Source organism: Ammodytes marinus (genome assembly GCF_949987685.1).
Source record: "Ammodytes marinus genome assembly, chromosome: 2".
NCBI classification, from domain to species: domain Eukaryota; kingdom Metazoa; phylum Chordata; class Actinopteri; order Uranoscopiformes; family Ammodytidae; genus Ammodytes; species Ammodytes marinus.
The window spans coordinates 7,042,090-7,067,119 of record NC_137231.1 but is presented as its reverse complement, the minus strand read 5'-3'; the positions used below and the strand labels follow the sequence as shown (position 1 = coordinate 7,067,119).

The 25,030-nt window shown below is 41.0% G+C and overlaps 1 protein-coding gene across 1 annotated transcript in view; it reads right to left on the bottom strand.

Moving 5' to 3' along the window:
• Positions 1–25,030, bottom strand: part of cacna1ba (calcium channel, voltage-dependent, N type, alpha 1B subunit, a) — a gene marked incomplete at both ends in the record, with an annotated part of 119,839 nt that overhangs the window by 27,362 nt on the left and 67,447 nt on the right. Inside the window, 19 exons of the mRNA XM_080048645.1 lie at positions 852–989; positions 1,364–1,524; positions 2,272–2,368; positions 6,039–6,059; positions 9,790–9,896; positions 10,864–10,923; positions 11,183–11,312; positions 12,107–12,227; positions 12,444–12,640; positions 13,552–14,319; positions 18,401–18,466; positions 19,400–19,506; positions 19,785–19,852; positions 20,047–20,164; positions 20,657–20,729; positions 22,444–22,575; positions 23,494–23,606; positions 23,794–23,906; positions 24,605–24,811. Coding sequence (XP_079904771.1) covers positions 852–989; positions 1,364–1,524; positions 2,272–2,368; positions 6,039–6,059; positions 9,790–9,896; positions 10,864–10,923; positions 11,183–11,312; positions 12,107–12,227; positions 12,444–12,640; positions 13,552–14,319; positions 18,401–18,466; positions 19,400–19,506; positions 19,785–19,852; positions 20,047–20,164; positions 20,657–20,729; positions 22,444–22,575; positions 23,494–23,606; positions 23,794–23,906; positions 24,605–24,811 — 2,797 coding nt within the window. The remainder of the gene's footprint in view (positions 1–851; positions 990–1,363; positions 1,525–2,271; positions 2,369–6,038; positions 6,060–9,789; positions 9,897–10,863; positions 10,924–11,182; positions 11,313–12,106; positions 12,228–12,443; positions 12,641–13,551; positions 14,320–18,400; positions 18,467–19,399; positions 19,507–19,784; positions 19,853–20,046; positions 20,165–20,656; positions 20,730–22,443; positions 22,576–23,493; positions 23,607–23,793; positions 23,907–24,604; positions 24,812–25,030) is intronic.

Genomic DNA, 25,030 nt, shown 5'->3' with positions numbered 1-25,030 from the left:
TTTCAGTTTGAGCCTATTCTTCACGCGAGTCGCGCGTCCAGCAGCAAAAATACAGTAAAAATGATGTTTCACATCGTAGGCTAGAAGCCACATAACGTGGCATTGTCATAGGGCTACATATTATAAACATATGAAACAACAATAATTAGATTTTTTTCTTCTTTATTTATAGGCTAGATGTAGGCATTTTTATTATTTTTAACTCCATATTATATCAATGATAAATTCGCAGTTTTTACTTCGTTCTTCCTGCTTCTCTCCACCCCAGAATGTCTGTCCAATGAATGAATGACCTTAGATCACGTGTGGTTTTGCTTCGTAATGCTGGTTCACTTGCAAAAGGGGCAATATGAAAGTGGACCACACCAAACAAAAAAATCCAAATTCTATTTGGTCTGGACCAAAGCAAGTGAACTAACGGACTTTCCATGTGTGAATACACCCTAAGTGTCTGTATTCAGGCTGGAATACTCTGAATGCAACGCCTTGTCCATTTCACATTTGAATTGGTGCTTAATTAAAAATATTTGTGATTGAAAGATCACCAGCTAAGTTTCAGACTGTTTTTCACAGCTCTACTGTAATGGCCCAGTCTCAGTGCTGACATCTCATCGGTATAAGTATTCTTCTTCCTTTCTATATTTTCCTTAAATACCATGTGACATATTTTGAAGGTAAGACTGAAATATGTTTTCTTACTTACGGTAGATTATTTTCCCACTTGCATTTCAAATGACCCCATTCTCTCACACAGACACATTTAAGGTAAATGTATTAATATACCAAACAAATCTATGACAGCATTACACATGTGTCTAACTTAAAGAGGCAGTGAAGTCAGCTGTACTTACGTTGGCCAGCCCTCACCCGTGGACACAGTGAAGAGGGTGAGGAAGGCCCACAGCACGTTGTCATAATGGAACTCATATTTCCTCCACTCTCTGGGCATGGCGGCCACCTCCTCGTTGTCGTAGTCTAGGAACTGTCCTCTGAAAGACATGAAGGGCATAGGTAAAGCTGAGAGCCAGGGATTAGACAGGTATCAATTAGACAGGGTCGGGTTTTTATAAGAGATGCACCAATCCACTAGTTTTCAGTACGATCCGATTCCAATATCTGGGTTTTGGATATTACAATACCAATACTGATTATTTCATAGTTAAAATCATTTTTATTCAGACTATGGCATTTAAATAGGTACTTGGATGGGAGTTGTCAGTCCTATATCCAAAAAGTACATTGCAGCCATATTGGATCTGATACAGAGATTGGATCGAATCGGTCCCATCCCTAGTTTTTATCACACTAATGTTTGACGCTTGACAATTTAACAAAGGCAGGAAGTGTGTTATTTTGGACCAACTTGCAGTCCTTCTCCAGGCCCTTGGACTCGTCTGTGCAGTAGAAGAATTTGCCCTTGAAGAGCTGGACGGCGATGACGGCAAAGATGAACATGAAGAGGATGTAAACGATGAGGATGTTCAGCACGTTCTTCAGAGAGTTGACCACGCAGTCGAACACCGCCTGAGGACACACACACACAACAGACACAGACACAGACACACACACACACACACACACAAACATACAGTACACACACACACACACATACCCACATTGCATTTAGGGATTAAGAGAAAAAGAAAATTAATATGTCTAAAAACAAATGTATATATATATTTTACTAAGCTGTCAGGATGCTGCTTTCTTAACCACAGTTCAAACGAAAATGAAGGTATTTAAGGTAAGTCTGGAATCACTTATTATATTGATGATTGTCTTCTTCCTTTAATAATGGCTCATTTACCATTGTTAAAAACATTTTCATTCCTAAACCTACTGTATTCTTTACATTTGAAATAGTTTGGACCCCAAAATAACCATTTGTAAATGATTCAAGCTTCCATTTAGTCGATGTTCAAAAAAGTGACGAATGGCAGTAGAGAAAACAGCTGGAACCATATTTTCCCCCAGAATACCATTTGATACATTTGGATTCTAATTATTTTGGGAAGCAGTTTTGGAAATCCAGTTCAGAAACGGATAACTCTAGACTAACCCTCTTTTTTCTGTTTGGATGTTTTATTAACTTTATTGCAAGTCATTGCTGCATTGCAGTTTCCAAGCCTTATTGTTGTACCCATGACATGTAAGTTATTACCACAGTCATGTGAAGCATTCAAATAGAAAGACAAAGGCTTATACTATTCTCTATTTTTCTTTCCAGCTGCATGATTCAACATAAACAAATAAACAGCACTGGAGCAGGACCTTGAGTTTAGGCAAACGTTTGATGGTCTTGAGAGGCCTGAGCACACGGAGAACCCTCAGTGACTTGATAGTGCTGATGTCTTTTCCTTTGGTCCCCCTGTGGAAAGCATACAACAGTTAAGACCACACACAGAATGATCTACAAACAACATGTACTTCAAGGGACATTGTCTCATATTAATAATAGGCAGTACATGTAGGAGAAATTGGTATAACACTTAACTTTAAGATGATAATTCAAGTCACTTTTTCACAATTGTAACTACTTTGGAAAATGTGATGAGTTTAGATCAGCCAAGTAAATGAGACACAAAACAATGATTGTAAAAATGGTACGGATTAAGATCGCCGATGGAGTACGAGGAGAAGAACCTTGACTACCAGGGCATCTTGGTGCCTAGCTTCCTTTATATTATCCTGACAATCATAATGCCTTTGGTAACTAGTACTACATATGTCTTGGGCTTCAAGGCACTGTGATTTTTTTCACTGTATTAAACCAGATCATGAATCTTCTCTAACCCTTACAAAGTGCTGCCAGTGCCTAAACAAAGCCATAAAAATGATTGAGGAGGGTCATTCAGACAGAGAGGTGACGAGCATAATAGGTGTGTAAGTACTCCCAGAAGAAGTGGGTCTCCATAAACTTGAACTTCCAGTCTTCATGATAAACTAGGCTGACCATGTGCTGACTGACAAGTATGATCTTACTGAGAATGAGAGGGAATTAGTCAGTTTCATTCTGCTTTTTAGAAAAGCCAAAGCCACTTATTATTTTTAGTGGAATGATATTTTAGCCATTTATCACACCCAAAATGTGTTTCCTATGTTGTTTATCCATCACTTAAATGAACTCCAGGCGGGCGGTATGTTCAGCAGAATATTCACACAGAGACACAAAGAGCCTACCAACAATTAACAGATAATGTTGTATGAAACAATGTACGGCAGGCAGAGGCAGAACAGCTGATTAAAACAAGACATCAGAATCAACTCATATTTAACATCTGTAAATGTAAAGTACGTATCAATGTTGTTTTGTGCTGTAATTTGTGTATAACTGAACATAAAACATTTCAGTGACACTAATTGGAATATGTGGGACTTGTTGTTTTGTCATTTCTGACACACACAATACAAATACAAATACACAAACACAAATACATTCACACAGGGACAGGCATAACCATAACTAATCAGCTATTGGTGTCATATAATCCTGGATTACATGAACAAGTCAGTCAAATATCTCTACACATGCAAACATTTAATCAATTCACAAAAAGGCCTTGTGTCCTTCTGTTGAGAGAAGACTAAATTACAACAGATTTTTTTCCCATGCATATGTGCTCACACTTACAATTGTGCATCAGTGATCTTAGTGAGTAAGATCCAATTTGCCACCTTAAGAAATGACAGACACTTAAACACACTATCTTAGTTGGGAGTGTTTGAATACACCTCTGTGACTTAGGGGGACACTGTTTGATCTGTATAGTTCAGTTTGTATTTATTGTATTGTATGTTTTTCCAGTGTTCTTTGCACACATTGCTCATGATGGTGAGCAGTCAACACAGGGACACAACATACAGTAGAACACGTGTCACTTTGCAATGAGTGAGAGTAGTGGCTTCTCCTACTCTTGCTGTTTGTGCGTTATATTTATTTTATTTTCACCAGGGAATGCAACATTTGTACACAACGTCTATCCTGGACTTTGATGAAAACTGAATATTTAATGTACTGTAGCTGTCCAAGGGCTAACAATACCAAGAAAGTAAGGGTTTTTCTTTAAGAATACCATAGCTGATTGGGTTACAAGTACTCAACACACAACATTCCTATGGGACTAAGATACCTAATTCAATACTTTTTAATAAGCCTCCCATTAGGAGTAATGGGATCCTACATGTACAAGCATTTCACATTGCTTGGGAATCCCCATAGCCAAATACAAACATATGACTCCAGTGGCTATTCTTCAATGGCTCTGACTAGGATACTTTCTGAAATGGATTGTGGTGATAATTTCAAATGTTGTCACAGGCAAACCCCCAAAGAACCCTGTCCTCCACTATGAGAACCACATTGAGCTGTGAGTTAACATACAGCATAGCATCTATATTTAATGATGACATAGCATTTGCCTTTCTGTGTGCCCCTTACTCTAATCACAACCACATGCAACAACTTCCATGCCCTGATGCACATTAGTTTAGCATGCTGTAACATGCGGCTAGAGTGTTCTCACACAGGTAGAAGAGAACAACCACATTAGACATTCTGATAGCTTTCAAAGAATACCTCTCAACAGCCAGATATATAAATAGTGATGAAGTAGGAGATGAAAATGATATTGGACTCGTTATAGAGGCTAAACTGTGACAGAGTGTCAAATGCTTAGGGGGATGTGAAGGTTCAAATGATAATGAGGACATCTGGCTCAGATGTGGCTGAGGCCAAAACAGTTCATCATTTTCCTGGAACGAGCACAGTGAGCCGGGACCTGAAACAAAATCCTTCTTCCAACTGTCTTAGCACTGTGCTATTTTTACCTCCATTACAGTGAAGTGTTCTCTCTCTCTCTCTCTCTCTCTGTCTCTCTCTCCGTCCCAGAGAGTATAGATAACATTACGACCAAGTGTACTATAACAAAATATTTAGAGGTTACAGATTTTTTTAAAGTCTATCTTAAAAAAATTCTCACATGACAGATGGACGTTAAAAGAGTTACAGGTTCTTCATCCCCACCAGTTGAAAATGTTCAACATGTGCCTAACAGAAGACACATATCGGCCATGTTGGCCTAAACTTTGAAAATGCACTTTTTGTAAGAAAGAGGACTGTAATTTACTACCAATCTCTTTGTATATCCCGGTATATTTAAGAAATGATAGCTTCCTGGCCAGAATGATTACAGTGACAAATAAACTCACCTTGTGTACATCTGACATTTGGCTACTGTTTTAACCCATTCTTTCAAAATCACAATCTTTTCATGATGCATCAATACAATAATTGTCTTATTTTTACTCTAGAAACAGAAAATCGAAATGTTTGACACAGAAATGTAAAATGTGATTTGATACCCAATGTGCCATAAAAACCTTACTGAGGTCTTCAGGGTATTTTTAGAAGATGGAATCAGACAGAACTTTACAATGGGGCATGTCCTCATTTGCTACTTCTCAACAATAACAATGCCCGTACTCATACTATCTGGTGTTTTCTACTTTTCTAAAATCACAACTGGTCATCACATGCCCCAGTTTGTGTTTGCATGGTATGAGGAAAGAGACTGAACAACACCTATTTCTAAATAGGCTTAAAATTCCAAAATGCGATATAAATATTTTGTTTCTACTATTTAAAATGTACCTATAAATGTATGTATTGGTTATGATATGGAATATTAAAACAATAATAATGTATTGTTTATTGTAAGTGATGACACAGGAAATAAAACACCAAAATAGAAAGGTCCTTATTTGGATTGTCACCCAAAAAGTGTAAAATCTTGGAATAAAACTGCCATAACAGTCAGTGTTAGGTTTTGGTATAGGCGGAGGAAAATTTCAATTGAAAGCTGTCAGACAAAAGTTACAGATTTGTTTAAAAAGGATTGCTTCATTGGATTATGGGTTTGATTGCTTTATACATGAGGCTGATCTAAGCATAGGAATAATGGTAGTTAGTGATGATTGGATTGGGGGGGTGGGGGGTGGTAAGGGTAATGTATAGGTATAGGGTTATGGAGGTTCCCCACCTGGTCACACCTTGTGGCGGTCTACTTGGGGGAAAACAGTAGCAAAAGAAGGTACAGCACATTTATGGATGCTTCACACACAAACAAAACAAATCATATATTTGCATCAAATTACAACAACAAAGCTTCTATTAATGACAAAAGATGTAAAACTATATATATATTGTTTGGTAGCAGTACATCACAGTATAGAAAAGCCTCTACAATAGGGCTACTGTATATTAGCAGAAGATAGCATGTGTGATTAAATGCTGTGTGCCTGTCACTATCAAGCCTATCACTGTAGTAACACACAAATCAAGACATTTGGTGCTTATGCCATGCACTTGCTCTGTAATTGCATACTACTACAAAATCTCCACAACAGTTTATAATAATTCTAATGAAATAAATAGAAATATCGTCCTGGCCCTTTAAAAACAGCTAGTTATCACTAGTATCTGAAAGTGATGATAAACATTGTTGCAGCATATACATGTGAAATGCACCAACAAGCATCAGACAGGGCTCCACACTTTAAATGGCTCCAGTAGGTGAGACAACAGATTCACAGATTGGGTTTAGATGGGGATGCTATGGTTCGTTGACCCCTACAATACAGTTATTAAATGGATTGCAGGCAAAACGTGCTCCGGAGACATGCATGGTGAGTGAACGACACTTGTCTATCAGACAGGAATTTTTATCTGTGTCTGCCAATTATGAGAGTGCAGCCAACAAGGCATTGTAAATACTTAGTTTGAGATTGATTTAATCTGCTAAAGCATCATATTTGTGGGACATAATGCATGAGCTATACAAGATATAATCATAACTATGAGATCCAAAGGATCTGAAAGGTCAATTATAATCTTAAAACCCAGCTTATTATCTTTACATGATATCTCATATTGCTACCTTAGAGAGATAACTGCTGATTAATTTAATTTAGATTTTCTTATCTTAAAATGGCCCCTGTTCAAAGTTTGAATTCAAGATTCATGCAGAACACATGGATTGTTTTTCTATGGCATGGTTGAGCTATTAAGAATACATGTATGGTATGCTTACAATTCACCTGTAAGTAGTGTTAGGTTAGAACTGTAGATAGTAAGCCTTATGTCATGATGTCTCATTTATTCATTTAAAGGTGGAGTCAGTGGTTCTGGAAAACGCTTGGTGTCAAAATCCCTTTTTTGTCAAAATCAGTCCATGCTGTATCTCCTCACAATCAGCTAGCTCTCCTTTCTGTGTGTGCGCTGAAATAAACCTGGGGTTAATACAAATCATATCCTCTATAAACGGAAATGTAAACAAAGGAAATGTTAACAAAGGGGGCCCACCATAGCTAGCAACATGCCCATTTACAGAACATCAGCTGTGTATTCACACTGGATTACAGCACACACAGAGTACGGACAAGTAGCAGATCGTGAGGAAATATTCACTGATTTTGACAAAAGAGGATTTTCACATCAAGCATTCTCTAGAATCGCTGATTCCACCTTTAATACTGAACATTGGTTCTCTATATTCTACAGATTATCAGTCACTACAAAGTACTGCGTTTGAGTATTCACTAACGCTGTTAAGCACAAGTCAGGTGTTGAACCAAGCCATACAAACATATCCCCAATCTACAGCACGATGCTGACTCAGACAGATACAGTAGGTTATGTAGCAGAGTGTAGAACAAACTGCACGTAAATGGAAATCATTTGACGGTGATGGTCATAGGGCAGTCATTAAAAACCAATAGCTAACAGCATACATGGCATACAGTCTCATCTAATGTGCATGCTGAGATTACAGAGAAAAAATCAATATTCCCTGAGACATTGACTCGTGCCCCCCCCCCTCCAGCAGCTTGCAGGCTTTTTACATTAGCAAAGCCTCTGGTGAATTAATAATAAGAGAATGTGAAATTGATGGTATCATTCCAGTGCTGTGGGCCAGGCAAAGTGCTGATGACAAAACACACTTCCCATCAGAGGCTTAGATGGAAACATGATGAGCAGGCAAGGTGTCATGCTCCTCTATGGCAGAGGAGAGCATGGACCGTATTCAAGTACATGAGGGGTCAAGTACAGGAAGGTCTTAGATGGACTAGATGGACAAGATGAAATTGTGTGTGTCCCACGTACAATATCACACACCGCAACAAAACAAACGCCCATCCTAACAAGCAATTCCTCTTCATATACTGCGTGTCTTAGAGTCTTGTAAAGGACAAAAATACATCTAAAGGGCTGATGGTTATAGCAGTGTTACTCTGAGCCCAACTTCGCCGCTCAGTTCCTTCTAAAGTCACCAGTTTGCGCTTCAGAGTTCGACTAATATTGCCTACAGACCAAAATTCAATGTGTCATGTGATTTGAGGAAAAAAATTGCATTGTTCAATTCAGTGTATGAACTGAATAACATGCAGGTATATGGGATTATATACTTTTGTCTCTGTTCTAAAATTATTGAATGCACAATTCCTATAATGTAATTACATGCAATGACAGGACATGTTTTAGGAAGAGTGCTAACACCAATTGAGTAAACTCAGCGTAATTGCTAAATGTCCACTGGAATTCATTTAACAGCTAAGCCAAAAGAAAATATGTTGTTGGTGGAATTTTTTTCTCATATTCACTTCTACTGAAGCAAACAATATTATCTTGTAGAAAATAAGAGTTTCAATTCTCATCCCACGCCATGCCACACAGTTCAAAAAGTAAGACTAGAATATGTGAGGAATTTCCTTGCTTTTGCAGTGTAAGCCATGTATGTTTTCTCACACATATACACACACTCACACACACACGCAAACACACACACACGCACACACGCACGCACACACACACACACACACACACACACACACGCACACACACACACAGATAATGAAACGGACAGGCAAGATGTGAGAGGTAGAGGAGGCATTACCCCATGAAGCTCCTTCAAAACGATCCCAGCACGGAAACAGGGAAAGGATTTAGTCAATAATAAACACAATTGCACACAAACGCACGCACACACACACACACACACACACACACTTCTTGCTTTTCGGAGGATTTGTTTAGGTATTTAGTTCCAACTTGCATGTGGTTCTGTTAGGAGATTAGTATAGCCTTCATCCCTAAAATAGTATTCAAGCATATAACACCCACAGATCCTCTATTCACATTCATACAAATTTCAAAAACAACATGAAATTACATTGTTAAATCCAACAATAAAAATACCAAAGATTAAAGTACTACTAAAAGTGTTACAAAATGTATGAAATGACGATTTACCTGAATTTGACAAAATGTCATATAATGCAACAGTCGAACATCGAATCCATGTACTAATGATTATGCATTACATTTCTAGCTCTGTGAACAGGACTATGATTAACTAGTCGATCCATACAATTACATATAAAGGATGCCCAGCCATTCAACCAGAGTCCATCACCAAAATAAGAGGATGTTCACAACTGGATTTCACTGAAGTTCAGAATCTAGTGCATGTGTTCATATGAGCTGTTATTGCAAGACACAATCACTATTGTATTTTGCACAGGTGAACAATATAATTCCTATGTGGCAGATTATACTGTATACTGAAGGTCTCCCACACACACACACACATACCTGTTGTTTGTAATTCAAATGTGTATAAAGCTTAGACATCCAGTCACCAGATGCACCCACCAGATCCGATGAACTGGATCAATTAACACACTGGAGAAATCTTAATTTATGATTAAAAAGGAAGGAGAAATTAAACTTACGAAAATGCAAAAGCCACCAGCGCCCCACTGACCACTATGAAGTCCAGAATGTTCCACAGGTCTCTGAAGTAGGCTCCAGGATGGAGCAGCAGGCCCAGGTCCACCATCTAAAACCAAACACACCACGGTTAGGTCTCCGCACTTCCTTGGCCACGGTACACTTCAATTATTAGGGATGCACATAGTTGGTTAAACATTTAAACGTCCGCTGCCTTAGCCTACTAGTCGGAGCAAAGGTGAGAGCAGCATAAAGCAAAGCAAAAAATGTATTCTTTACCGCTGCCTAAAGGCCCCCTGTGTTTACGCTATAGTGCATCGCCGCTTTTCTAAATTCAGCTGTTATGATGCTGCCTCTACGCACGACGGTGCTTGAGTACAGTGCAGGTCAACTTTGCCTAGTGTGGGGGGCGCCCTTAGCTCAGTTGGTAGGGCGTCCCCCCCCGGGCCGGGCCCAGCAGCAGACCCGTGTTCGATTCTCGCCCGTGGTCGTTCTCTGCATGTCACTCCCCTCTCTGCCCCATTTCACCTCTGTCTCTCTGCACTGTCAATAAAGCATAAAAATGCCCAAAAAATATCTTAAAAAAAAAAAAAAAAACTTTGCCTAGTAGTAGTAGTAGTAGTAGTCTTTATTGGCAGACTCATGGTCCATATACAACACACATAATAAATATAGACATAAACACAAGAATATATTAAAAAAGAGACATCACAACAGAGATTTGTACCAGAGCTTCCATAAGGAAGACTGGTATCGCACACAACTACATGCAGGATTCACCAGCATCTGCACAAGACTGTTCTTGCAATCGTTTAGGCGGAGAATAAATCTGTACATTATGTGTCTCAAGAGAGCTTCAAAGGTGTAAACATTAATACTGCAGAACAATTGACTGGCACTAGTGTGAGTGCGCACTAAGTAGTAATGAGTCAGCAACTCAGTTCTGATCCATCATAATCCAATACATTGTCATCGCATTTGAACTCTGCGGGAGAAACGTGCAGTGAAAAACAGGGAGTGGTGAGGCTTTTATTAGTGTTATAAATGCGCCATACTTATCCACTGGCTTACTGTACCTTGATCACCATCTCAAATGTGAAAACACCAGTGAAGGCGTAGTCCAGATATTTCAGCACCTGCATAAGGAAATACTCAGTCAGTGATGAACATGACAGATGTTATTGTATTCACATTGAAAACAAGAGTCAACGATTCACAAAGGGAAGATGGTATCTGTGTTCTCAGTACTTCACAGGTCTATTCAGTTAATTAACCAGCGGGCATGATTTCAAGATGAAAAGATATATTTGTGTGTGTGTGTGTGTGTGTGTGTGTGTGTGTGTGTGTGTGTGTGTGTGTGTGTGTGTGTGTGTAAATGTGCACTGTCTGTCTTACATTGTTGCGAGGTGCAGTGGGACAGACAGGGTCCTCTGCTGCCAAAGCTATACTGCTCATAGCAATGACAACCAGGATGGACATCTCAAAATAACGCAGAGTCACAATGTAGTGACATAACCGCCTCACCCTGAGGACAAGCAGACAGATAGTAAGCCGTAAACAGATAAACCAAAGATTGGGTTGTTACATCAGCTAATATCTCCTCATTCTAAAAGCAAGGACCAAAAGAAAGCCAGTCGCTGGAGCATCATTTCCAGTAATCACCAGTTCAGTTCGGTACGGTACGACTCTGCACAATTGTATTTGTGTTTCCTCAAAAGTTGGAAAGGGTACCAAAATAACCTATTTTTGTCACCCTTGCATTGGGGTACCAAGCCTTTCCAAAAGGGTGGAGCTACACACTGTTGATTGGTTGACAGAATAGTAATTCAGATCTAAGATATACAGTAAAGCATTGTGTAATCTCCCCAACAATAGTAAAAAGACATTCTGGCGTGCATACGTCCAGTATAAACCTGGTCGACCAAGTAGTGTAGACTGCCAGTGGAAATGCAGGCCAGATCTGGCGTTACCGTTACAAACCAAACCATGCCGAACTGAACCGCACTGCTTAGTGGAAATGAGGCATAGATCTCCATCACGTCAATTGAAAATAAATAACAACTGTACTTTTTCGTACACATAGATTCTCAAAGTCCCAATATACAGGAGCTCCTTATACAACTGTATCAGAGAAACTGAGGAGAAACCCACACAGGAAGCAGTCAGGAAATCCAAATAATGGACATCAATGATATGATCTAGTGCTAATTCACAGATAATATCTGAATGCATTTAAAGAGCTGATATCATACACTCTTCCTATGGTCTTAACTTCCACAGCATGGGAGATGTTAGCAGAGGGGGTTGAGGTAGACTCACGGATTGGACTGTCCAAAGATGAACATGGAACTATAAGGCAGGATGGGTTTGGGTCCACTTAGGCCTAGATCCTCCAGGGTCTTCTCATTCATGGGCATAGTCTCACAGTCAATACTGTTCACTGGGAGGACACAGTACAGCAGTGCAGGAAGGGATCAGGAGTGTTATTTAGGTTGGGGCCTTAATTTAAAGGTGATGGTGAATGTTTGATGGTGTCAAAGTCACTTTATGTCAAAATCAATGAATTTGATCATGGAAAATGTTAAAATTACACTATGTACAAGTGTTAAGAAAGGTGCTATATAAATAAATAAATGTAAAATGTAATTGTACTGACTTTGTATGAGGGTGGTCTCTCCAGGGGGAGAGGTAATAGTCACAGGAGGAATATGGATGGAGGTGTGGCCTCCAGTCCGTCTGACATTCCTCTGGTTGTCTGAGTCTTCCTGTCGGTCGGGAGGCCAGCTGTCCCCCCCAGAGCCCTGCTGAGGGGAGAGGGCTAGGGACTCACCCTCTGAGTCACCAAACCTGTCGCTGGAACAAAGAAAAAAAATCTTAAGATACGAAAAGTCACATTTTAATGCTTATCAGGTGAAAACAATTTAATTTTTTACGTTTTCATGTTTTATGAGTGTCCAAAAGTGTCCCTTTTATTTCTCACAGTGCCATACCGAGGAATCTCCTCTTTTCAGCCTCTGCCTGAAACGCTCCTTTTTAGAGCATGTGTCTTTAAGTCTCACCTTCCAAAAAGCCCATGAAAACGTTCATTTAACTCATTAATCATATGTGTCGGGGCGGAGCAATAACTTAGTTCCTGAGCTGCTCTACGATTTCCATCAGGGCAAACTACAGAAAGAAACTACAGGAAGTAGATCGTCTTCCTCATCCCATAACACATAGCGTGAATTGCTACGGGAGCTTGTTTAGTCCAAACATATTAAGTGCTTCCTGCAGTTGGGACAAGTTCAAGTGAACATTTAAAAACAACCATAGCTGATCAAAGTGCATTACAGCTCAAAAACAAAATGGATAAAATACAAAAACAAATATACTGTACAAGACAAACAACAGTAGACAGAGGCCAAGGTGTCAAAAACTATATTGGAAAGCCAACCAATACATGTGTGTCTTAAGCAAGGACTTGAAAGTGTCAGCGGACTAGGCAGCTCTTATATGAAACACTATTCCAAAAAACAATCACTGCAAAGACCAATCTCCTCTATTTTTTAAATCTGGATCTAGGAATATCGGGGACCATTTGATTGGATGACCTAGGTACATGTGAAAGCTACGATAAATAAAAACTGTACTTGCATAAAGAGCCTAAACCAAGTGTTAGTGTGCCAATACTTTCTGACTGCGCACGCTTATTAAAGAAATGATTGAAACGTGACTGTAGCTTTAAGAAAGAAGGTTATGGACCATGAAGCTGTTTCTCTAGTTACCTGTGACCGTTGGCCTTCTCTCTGTCGTTGGACTCATCTCCTTCCTTCTCCGTGGACTGACCCCTGGGCCCATCAGACCCTCTGTGTCTCTTCCTCTCCCCGTTGACCCCATTGTTCCTGTCCCCGTCCCTGTTGGAGGAGCGTCCGTCTCTGTAGTGTGGTCTCCTCTCTCCTCTCCCACCCCCTCCTCCGTTCAGCGTGGCCTGCCTGTGTGAGTGGTGATGCCTATGCTCTCTTTCACCGCTGACCCCCCTTCCTCCTCCTGGTACGCTGTCGTCCACTGAGCTCTGGTGGTGGTTATGTCTCCTGGCCGCCCCCTCCTCTCTGCTCCTGGACCTCTCCTTCTTGCCCTCTTTGCCGCGGCTGCTGCTGCCCTCTGGCTCTTTGGAGGAGCGGCTGTGATGGACGTGCTGTTGTCCCCCGTCTCCATTCTCGTTCGGGGCCTCGTCGTCTTTGGCCCTGGCCCTGTCTTTGTGACGGTGGTGGGGGCGGCGAGGCTGTTGAGAGGGATTGGGGTCTGGGTTGGTCTCCTCTGGCATGCCGGGCTTGTGATGGTGGGGGTGCCCATCCCGAGGCTCCACCACCAGCGGGCGGTCCAGGTGGTTGTTCATGTCGGGCCGGATGTGCAGTGCCGAGGACCGTAGCAGACGCTCCTCGGGCTCCAGCTCACAGTACAGGGCCTCACAGCTGGCCCGGTTCTGCCTCCGCAGCTGGTTGGCCCTCTGCTCCCACACAGACATGGTCTTCAGGGACTTCTGCTGCTCCTTACTACGGGAGGGGGGAGGAATGGGGAGGGGCAGAGCAATCAGACATATCATCTATGTTCCCAAGGCTCATTCGGATACTATATGTAAACTAGGCTTAAAGGTGTGATCAGTGATTCAGGAGAGTTTTTGGGAGAAAAATCACTTTTTGGTCAAAGTCAGTGAATATCTCCTCATGACCAGCTGGAAAAATATCCAGTGTTAATACACAGTGTAACGCACTGTAAACAGTTATATATATAAAGTGTATTTAAACAAGCTAGCAACATGCCTGTTTACAGAGACTAGGCTGTGTATTAACACTAACACTATATCAACATTTATTTTCCAGTGCGCACCCAGTACGGACAGGTAGTGGATCGATATTCACTGATTTTGACAACAGGCATTCTCCAGGATCGCTGACTGCACCTTTAATTACTCTTCTGCATCCCAACTCAACCGGATGGTATAGAGATGAATCAGTCAGGTAAAGATAACACGTCATGAATGTATCAATAATATCAAGTCAGATTTGTTTACTTTATAAATGTATTTTATCCACAAAACCACATTCCACATTCTGTATCACTGGAATATGACTCTAGTTAAACGCCCCATTTGGTGCCATGTCAATCTGGGAACAGTGGGCCCTGGAACGTTGGGATCAAAACCACTGCCCTTAACATTACCATATAAAATACTGTGTAAATCATTTGCTGTACCCAGATGAACAGTTTGCCATTATTTACAAAGGATATAAGCAATTCCAATGGATACACTGACAGGCATGGTTTTCCTTTGAGGTGTGACACATTCAGTATGTACTTTACACTTCATGGCACATACAACCAGCTGTATATTTCATTTTTTAATTTGTGATGGCAATAACAGTATTGTCCCAACATGCTGCATGTTATACAGTACGACTAAGGTTCAATGGAGCTTTCAACAAAGCAAACTACTGGTTTCTGTTTTTAACAGTCTATATGTGGAGAGAGCTCATCCTTAGATAAGCCAAGCATGGCCAAAGGACCATGCTTTGACATGTTATTATTTCTGTCAATGTCCATGTGTAATACAGGACATTGAAATGGCTGGATGCATGCACTTTTGACACAGTGATTGAATGCCATCTCGTAATGTGGCTTTTCATCAGTGAAGTCAATCTGTTACCTACACCAGAGTATTAGGCCAACGTTGAGGATTTATTTTCTTAAATAAATAGATGATGAGACTGAAGACTTCATTTTAGGAGAAAAAAGTTGTTATGTTATGAGAATGAGGTGGTAGTTTTAGGCTGTGTTTATTGATGGAAAAGATTTCATTTTCACCTGCATTAAAAAAAGGAATGTGGCGCATCCTGTAAAGTTACAGCTAAAGTTACTTCTTTCACAAATAAGAAAAAATGCTTTTGGCAAATCAGCAGCACGTTTTGATAAATGACAGTGTCGACTATTTGTGATGCGGCCCAACGTGAGATAAACAGTGGGTGACGATTAGACTGCTCTGACCATGGTTGTGTAGGTTAACAGTCATGTGTTTTTCTGAAGTATATTTTTTTCTTCTAGCAAAATTACGACTTTTTTCTCATAAAATTACAACTGTATTCTCGTTGTTTCATTATTGTATTGTTCCTCGACGTAGCCAAAATACTCTGTCGTAGTGACCTACACAGATAATGAACAGAAAATGCCTATCCCATGTTCTCAAAGCTCAATCATCCAGTGGCTGTATTTTTCACACTAACCATTGGGATGCACCAAACATTCGGCCACCGAAAAAGTTCGGCCGAAAATGGCAAAATAAGTCATTTTCGGTTTCGGCCCGAAACAGTTAAAAAGCCGAACAACATTACCGAAAATTGGCGAACTAAATGACACTAAGGAAATATGTTTTTAAAAGAGCTGCGCGCTTGTAAACCTGGAAATGGCAGTAAAGAGAGACGTAACCGTGTATGCGAGTCCACGTCTCTTTGTGAGCGCGCAGCAGGAGCAGTCTGTAAGGTGCGTGCATGAAAATGTCAGAGTCCAGTGTGGGATCATTTTTTCAAACTGGATGAAACACGGCGCAGACAGTGCAATGCTTTATGCAGCATAAAGTTAAAACACTCGTCCAAGACTGTTGTTAAATCACCTTAGAAACACAAAAGCCTTGCGCGAGCAAAGCAGCGATTCACCCGCTGAAACTCTGTGACAGTGTGACAGTTGGTAACGGTGTCATTCACAGTGACACCTCGCCGGTGAGGGCCACCGCGCAAGAAAAACTTTAGTTTGACAGCTAAAATGATAACCGGAGATATCCTGTCCGTTAGCGCTGTTGGGGGAAAAGGCTCCTACGATCTGATTGCATTTCTCGAGCCTGAATACACAGAGCCATGTCGGCAAACTGACAGCACGACTAAATATATGTCCAATGAGCCGCATCTTTAGTTTCAGTCTACAGACGAAAAAGTTAGAATCACCTCCTAAGCATGGACATCGTTTAAAGCCTCTCATTGTTATGATCAGGGCTTTGATGCAAATTCTGAAGTCTGAACATTACGGTGGGAGCTGTGGTGCAGTTTTTTTAGAGCAACTCAACCTGCACTGCAAAAAATGAAAAAAGGCAATAAGTCGATCTTTTTGTAGATTCATCCTCATATAAGTCAAGGTAAAAATCAGTGAGTGGTTCACAAATGAATTCCTAGTAAAATGTTAATTTTACTCTTAGATTTGAAGGTTTTACTGTTTATTTATTTATTTAGGGTTGATTTTTAGTTGTAGGCTATGTTTGAGGAGAACATTTGGGAGTTCATGTATGCAATGTTGAAAGAATTGACTAAATAATAAATAAAACTGCAAAAGCCTCTTTCGGTATTCGGTTTCGGCCTTTCGGCCAACTGTTTAATTTTATTCGGTTTCGGTTTCGACCAAGAATTTTTATTTTGGTGCATCCCTAATTTACACATGTACAACATACAACAATTCTACATATGTGTATAATACACTCTTTAAGAACTCCTGCTAACTCCTGAGAAGTGGATGGACAACATAGGTCTGCACTCACTAAAATGAACAGAAAGGCCTGTAACATGGTGTGCATGACAAGAATACAGGGACATTTTTTTTACGCATTTATTCATCATCAACAACCACCTTTGTAGCAGGCAGTTGGGTTTACCTTAGGTAGTGATGGACTGGGGTGCAGACATAACTCCTATGAACACATAAACGGAGCAACATCGAAACACACAGAGGGAGAGAAGGAAGTTCAAAGGGACATCAACGGGTTAGATAGATAGATAGATAGATAGATAGATAGATAGATAGATAGATAGATAGATAGATAGACAGACAGACAGACAGACAGACAGACAGACAGACAGACAGACAGACAGACAGACAGACAGACAGACAGACAGACAGACAGACAGACAGAAGCACAGAAGGCAATAATCTTAAAGAGACTGACGAAGGGAAAAGCATGTACAGTAGACACGCAAAAATATCTAAAAACCCAGAAAAGAACAGTTTTTGATGAGAGGCAACAGGGGACAGGAGGGGACAGGGGACATAATGGGGACAGGAGACAAAGACACTGAATACACAGGTGTGCTCCAAAGTAGGGATGGGCGATTTCTCAAATCAATATCACGATAAATTAAACATTTTACCTCAATTACTTTTACATGAACTATCATTTGGTTTATTTGCCCTCGTAGTTCACTGACAAGGTTTGTACTGTAAATGTGCTTAACTATTACAGCTGGGATGTTTTTATCTAATGAAATAGTCCAGATTTGTTAAGTAAAAATCAAGTTCTCTAAAACAGTAGAAAATAAATAACTTCCATTTCTTGTTAATCCACACACACACACACACACACACACACACACACACACACACACACACACACACACACACACACACACACACACACACACACACACACACACACACACACACACACACACGTTTTCTTTTGGGGCGGGGGGGGGGGGGGGGGGGATTCACACAGATGTAGATGGCTTGAGGGTGAGCCCAGAAGTAGACATTAGAAGAAACGGGATGGGACAAATGGTAACGGGAGGATTGTAAAATTGTAACAGAGAGGTCATAACTCACAGTGAGTTAACGCTGCAGATGGATGAGCTGCTAGAGTGCGCGTTACCTCGACTGCGTGTGAGAAAACTGCACATGCACAAAAGAAAAATGGGGGAGGGGGGGAAAACAACATCATCATATAGGATGGAGTCAGACAAAACAGCCAGACACCATTTGACATTTGTCTTCCTACTTCTGTGTCCCTTAGCCTCCCAGCATAAGACTGACAGACCTCCATCATAAGACATTTAATAGACACAATTATATATCGTTTTGACTGGAGGATGGACAGTCAGCAATAAAACTTGCCAGCAGCAACATTTAAACAGCTGAAGTGTGTTTGCTTTTTTATTACAAATATTTGTATATGATTATCCTGATGTGATGGGATATCTTGGACCCAAACGCTTTTTGAGGAGAGTTTAAAGTACCTATCACTTAACTTGTGAGCTGTATTTTGTATGTAGATGGTGTGAGGTTTCTAAGGGAGCCCCTTATACATTTACAGTAGAGACAGAGACCAGGGGCCTGCCTTGTGAAGAACAGAATGTGTGTGGGTTAGGATACTCTAAGTAAGTAAGTACGTAATTCAATTGTACACAGGGCACAAGGAAATGTATTTGTCGCATATCCCCTCTCAGGTGTTCCACTTCGGAGGGGGTCATAGCGCAGGGTCAGCCATAGTACAGCGCCCCAGTTTGGAGTTAAGTGCCTTGCTCAAGGACACAATGGGTAGAGATGGTGGGCACAGTAGATGTAATACCACCAGCCACCACTAGTGTTACAACTAACACCCTCCTGTCCGGTCCCGGGGATCCAACCAGGGACCTCATGGTTACTAGTTGGCCCCTCTTTCCTCTAGGACATCCTTTAGGCTCTGGTTAAAAGTTTGTACTTCAAGCTAAAAACCTATTCTCATCATTGAATTAAGGGGACAGGATGGAGAGGGAGTTACATACATTGTGTTGGAGTGTCCAAGATATCATAAAGACAAACAGTAGTTAGAAGAGGCTGACTTACGCTGTGATAGAAATGTTAGCGGCCGACATAGGGCTGACCTCCTTTACCTCCCTGGACTTCTGGAGGGCTAGCTTCTTATTGATAGCCTCCTCTTGCTCCTCTTCATCCTGAATAGTAGGTGCACAAACATACATTCACACACACACACACACACACACACAAGGACGCACGCACGCACACACACACACACACACGCACACGCGCACACACACACACACACACACACACACACACACACACACACACACACACACACACACACACGTACAGCATGTCCCTTTAAAGGTCATGAGACTGAGACTTGGATGGGGCCACTGCCTCTATCTCCCACAGTGAAGAGCTAAAGCAAGCACACAGTATCTCAGTCTATGAAGTAATACTGTACCTTAGTTAGCTCCTGGGCATTAGCAAGGTTATCCACAGCGATGGCCAAGAAGACATTGAGCAGTGTGTCTGGTTATTTGAGGTCAAAGATCAAATGATTGATCATTGGATGCACACGATTGACACAGAATCAATGTTTTATAATTGCAGGTGTTTCTTCAAATCAATGACAGGTCTACTACAGTACATTCTGGTCATAGTGCTGTACGGCTGCCTGACAGATACCAAGCTTAGTCCACATTGGGATGAATGGGGCAGGATACAGTTTCCAAAGAGGGTGAGAACAATGAAGTAAATGGAGGAGAACATTCCCCCGTGAACGCCCCCTTGTGATTCGATCCCGTGGTACATGACTGCGTTCCAGTCTTCTCCAGTTAGGATCTGCAGGAGAGAGAGAGAGAGAGAGAGAGAGAGAGAGAGAGAGAGAGAGAGAAAGAGAGAGAGACTTCAAGATTCAAGATGGTTTATTTGTCATATGCAAAACAATTACAGCAGCAGCAGTCCAATATAGAAGACAAAAAACACAAGTGAAGAGAGCAACACCTGAGAACAAAGTGTACAGATATGGTGCACCATATACATGTAAAGTAGAATGCAAAATAAAGTCAAATTAAATGTAGACAAAAAAGAATACTGTACATGGAATAGAATAATGTTAAATGTAATTAAAGAAAATATGTATAAGCAATGGGGTGTGGTTAACATTATGAATATGTGCAGCGTGAACACAAAAATGTAAACAGACATTTTTAAACAGATGTTAACAGTTGCAAAGTGTGACAGTGATAGGAGTTGAACAGTCATGACCACAGCTGTCAGTGTTACCAGTAGAGCATCATGGGGAAAAAAACATGATGTAAGTTGACCTTTTACCTGGAAGACAGTGAGAATGGCTGCTGGGAATGTGTCAAAGTTGGTTGTCGGTGTTTCGTCTTCAAAATTAAACCTGCAGGGGCGCACACACACACACACACACACACACACACACACACACACACACACACGTGATCATGCTACAAAGCCACAACACAGCCACACTCAAGTGTTTACTGGATAATGGGGCAGTGCATTTTCCTCTGTACGTTACATGTATTTATATATATATATATTTATACTTTTGTCTTTTTCCTTTTTTTTGTTGGCATTTGTATGCTTTATTAGATAGTTTTGGAGAGACAGAGATGAAATGGGGCAGAGAGGGGAATGACATGCAGAGAACGACCACGGGCCAGATTCAAACCCTAGTCTACTGCTAATGAGGACTGAGCCTTTATGGGGGGGGGGGGGGCACTCTAACCACTACACCACAAGTGTCCCCATATATAGCACCTTTCTTGACACCATCACAAAGTGCTTTATCAATGAAAAATAAAGCAGAAGCTATTTCCAATAATAAGACAGGGATACAGAACCTTAGCAGAGCAACATTAAAATATCTTATAAAAAAAGATCAGAGATAACACAAAGGTGAGATAACGTCAGGCTGCAGCAAATGATTCCGGCAAAAAATAAATAATATTTCTGTTACATTGAGAGTGGCTCGTCTTTGTGACCTTATGGCTGACCCCGGAGTGTTTTTATTCCCCTTCAAAGTGGATGAGTTGTGCTAATGCTGACATTTTGTATCTCTGTATGAGTCTACTGGGACCTAATTACATCTGTGTGAGGGATACATAGAGAGGAGGTTGGAATGCCGGCAGAATTGGTCTTGTGCCTTCTAACAATCCGTGAGAGCTTTCTTTTTCTTTAGTCTGGGATCTCATTAAAACACAGCTTTTTTTGATTTTTTCATATTCCCTTTGGAGTTCTTTTCTTCCTCCACCAGTTTAATGAAGCTATGTTTTAAAGGTTGAAGAAATACCTCTGTTAGTGAGAGATGTTGTTAAGCAGACAAGGGCTGAGTCATGTTGCTACATGTTTCTAGAATAAATGAGAAAATATGACTTCTCATTTATTCTTTTTCAAACTCTTTTGCAGTTCTTTTTCCTTTTTTTCTCAGTCAATTATGTTTCTGTTTTTATTATCATAATGAATACATTTGAAGGTTTTGCTGTGAAGGTTTCTATCATGCTTTGGGGGGGGCAAGAGGTTCTGTATGATGAAACCATGGAGATGGTGGATAGTGAGCAAAGCTAGAACAACTTAAAGCCTGCTGTATATATTTTTTTCATTAGCTACTGCCAGTTCTAGTTTTGGAAGGCTCCTTGCCTCCTATATGGGGGGGGCATGGGCAGACTTCCACTGCTCGGCTTCCAGGCTCACTACGGTTTAGATTTATGGACCGCTATCAGTGCTGTAAATTGCAGTGAATCATGTGTTTGACTTGTGTGTGTTCAGATAAGAACATGGAGAGTGTTTTGACTCAAATTGAAACAAAGAGTTGGGGGCGCTCATGGTGCAGTGGTTAGAGCGCCCCCCCCCCTCGTAGCAGCAGACCCGTGTTAGAATCAGGCCCGGGTCGTTCTCTGCATGTCATTCCCCTCTCTACCCCATTTCATCTGTCTTTCCAAAAAAAATGTCTAATAAAAGCAAAAATACCAAACAAAATAAAAAGTGCAGGTTCCTTCAAGGCCCCCCACTGGTCACTACAGCCCACAATGGGAGCCACTGATCTCCTCAATAGATGTTGTTCACATGAGAACACTACTGTATGTACTCACTGTCCACCAAAGAGCTGCATGCCCAGCAGAGCAAAGACCACGATGAAGAGGAAGAGGAGGAACAACAGACTGATGATCGACTTCATGGAGTTGAGCAGGGACACCACCAGGTTCCTCAAAGAGTTCCAGTACCTACACACACACACACACACACACACACACACACACACACACACACACACACACACACACACACACAAGTTAGATTTTCATCTAGTTAATGTTCTGTTAAGTTTCTATCTATCAAAGAGTGAGTTAAAACAATGGTGATCCGATGAGTGTCTGTGGCAATTAGGAGTGTGAACGGTTACAAAAATGTCTAAACGGTTACACGGCTGCAATTTTTTCATGTACACGTTTAACCGTTTAATATGCCGATGCTGTTGGAGTGACAGTGTGCAGTGAGAAAGACCGGCAGACAGATAGACAGAGAGAGGCAGAGAGGCCTTTATTTCACAATTTTGCTTTTTGACTTCGAAGTTATCATAACTAGCCTAGCGATTAGCTATGTTAAGACTGACTGCAGCTGTCGGGGTTGGGCTCGAGAGCCGAACAGCTGATCGGACCAGCTGTTTGAGACGGAGATGAAAACAAAAGTGAAACTGAAGGTGGAGCAGTTAAATAGTTACATTAATAAATATTGTAACCAAACTCAATAATGTGTTGTTTTATCTGCTTTAGTAGCCTACAGTAGCACATGTCGACCCCACTCCTGGAAATAAATGAAGTAATTTTCCAAACTTAAAAAAAATAAATAAATTGATTAATTGATTTTTCCTAAACGGTTATGATTTACTAACCGGCTACACGTGTACACGTGCACACCCCTAGTGGCAATGCAGCGCAGAGTCAGTCACAGCAGGGTGCGTCAACCCTGTTCGATTTTAAAAGGAACCCTGGGAGATGAAGTGTAAGGGACGCGCCGGCAACTACATCTAAGCGCCAAAGCTATTAGCCACTAGAAACAATGTAACTCATATATGATGGATTACAGCTTTTAAACATGAGTAACTAGTGTTTCAAGCACAGAGACTTTTGTTGATGACTCACTTGGTGACTTTGAATATCCTCAGCAGTCTGAGAGCCCGCAGGACACTGATCCCAAACGAGGCTCCGGGTTTGATGGCAGCCCAGATTACCTCAAAGATACTCCAAATGATAACCTGGATACACACAGCCAGATTAATTGCAGCAGGCCTCCACAGTTGTCACTTCCAAATACCTTATGAAACCTTTACATTTAACTTGCAGTTCATTAATGTATCCTTATTGTAAAGTGTTACCGAATTATTCTGCAGATACAAAACACTGTGGAGTTAATCAACTCCCAGAAACAAAGGAGCGACTCACCCCAAAGTCAAAGCAGTTGAAGGAGGAGTGGAAGTAGTTCTGGGGTCCCAGGCCATACATTTTCATGGACATCTCTGCCAGGAAGAGCCCCAGGAATACAAACTCAGCCAGGTCTGTCCAGGGACAATAGGAGAACACACAGATCACTGCAGCAGCTTTCAAAACTGGCCTCCGGGATTCCAAAAATTCAATAGAGCAAGGACTACTGCTGCCTGTACAGCTGAACCAACAGCAAATAGGGAGGAAATAACTCCTGTATTCTCCCATGACATGAGTGTGTGACATGTATGTTTGCTCACATTTGTGTGTGTGTTTGTGAAATGTACAATGCTACTACCTGTGTTATGTATGTTAGCTCGTATGTGTTTTTTTTTGGCAGTTTACCCTCACCCTACCTAAACCTAAAGCCCAACACCAGTGATTGGTTTTTGAATCTGCCTAAGCACAATAGATAATGACCAGCTTTAGAGGAACAGTTACAAAGGAAGCAGGTGCATATGATAACACTTTCAAATAATAGATTATGGATGGTGATGAGGGTATTGTATTTATATGTGACAATGTCAGATTAATAATACTAATTAAGTCATTTTGTTTATTCAAGGCTACTGGTCATACCAGAGCAAGTATAGCGATGCATGAGTGTTTTGAATTGATCAAGATGTCAGTGGTTGAATAATGACTTTTTATTTGGACTTGTTCATGTGGTGTATGTATAAGTGGTGAAATACAATACAATTGGTATTTTAGAGACCAATTATTGGTACATTGGTTTACATTACAACCGTTCACTGTGTATACTGGTACTCACATAGTGCATAGGTGAGCCAGTGGGGCTGGTCGTAGTGTACTATGGCCACACACAGCGTGTTGAGGCCCACCAGACACAACACGGTCCAGTAGAAGCTCTGGGACTTGACCAGGCGGCGGATGGTGAAGCGCATCCTCTTCTCTTTCCTCCTGAAGTAAGAGGAGTTGTCGTTCTGGTTCTTGACACTGGCGCGGGCGAACGGTGAGCCTTGGGGGGCAGTGGGAACAACACATACAAAACACCAGATAAAGTCACCCGGGCTAAAACGGTCGGTGGTCGAAACAAATAAAAGACTGTGTTTTAAGTCAAGTTATATAATTTAACCTGAGCCTGATTTCAGTATGATCCCCTGTCAATATAAATACTTAATGAGTGTAAATCAAATTTAAACTTCAAATTTTTACAAAATGTAAAATGAATGGTGTT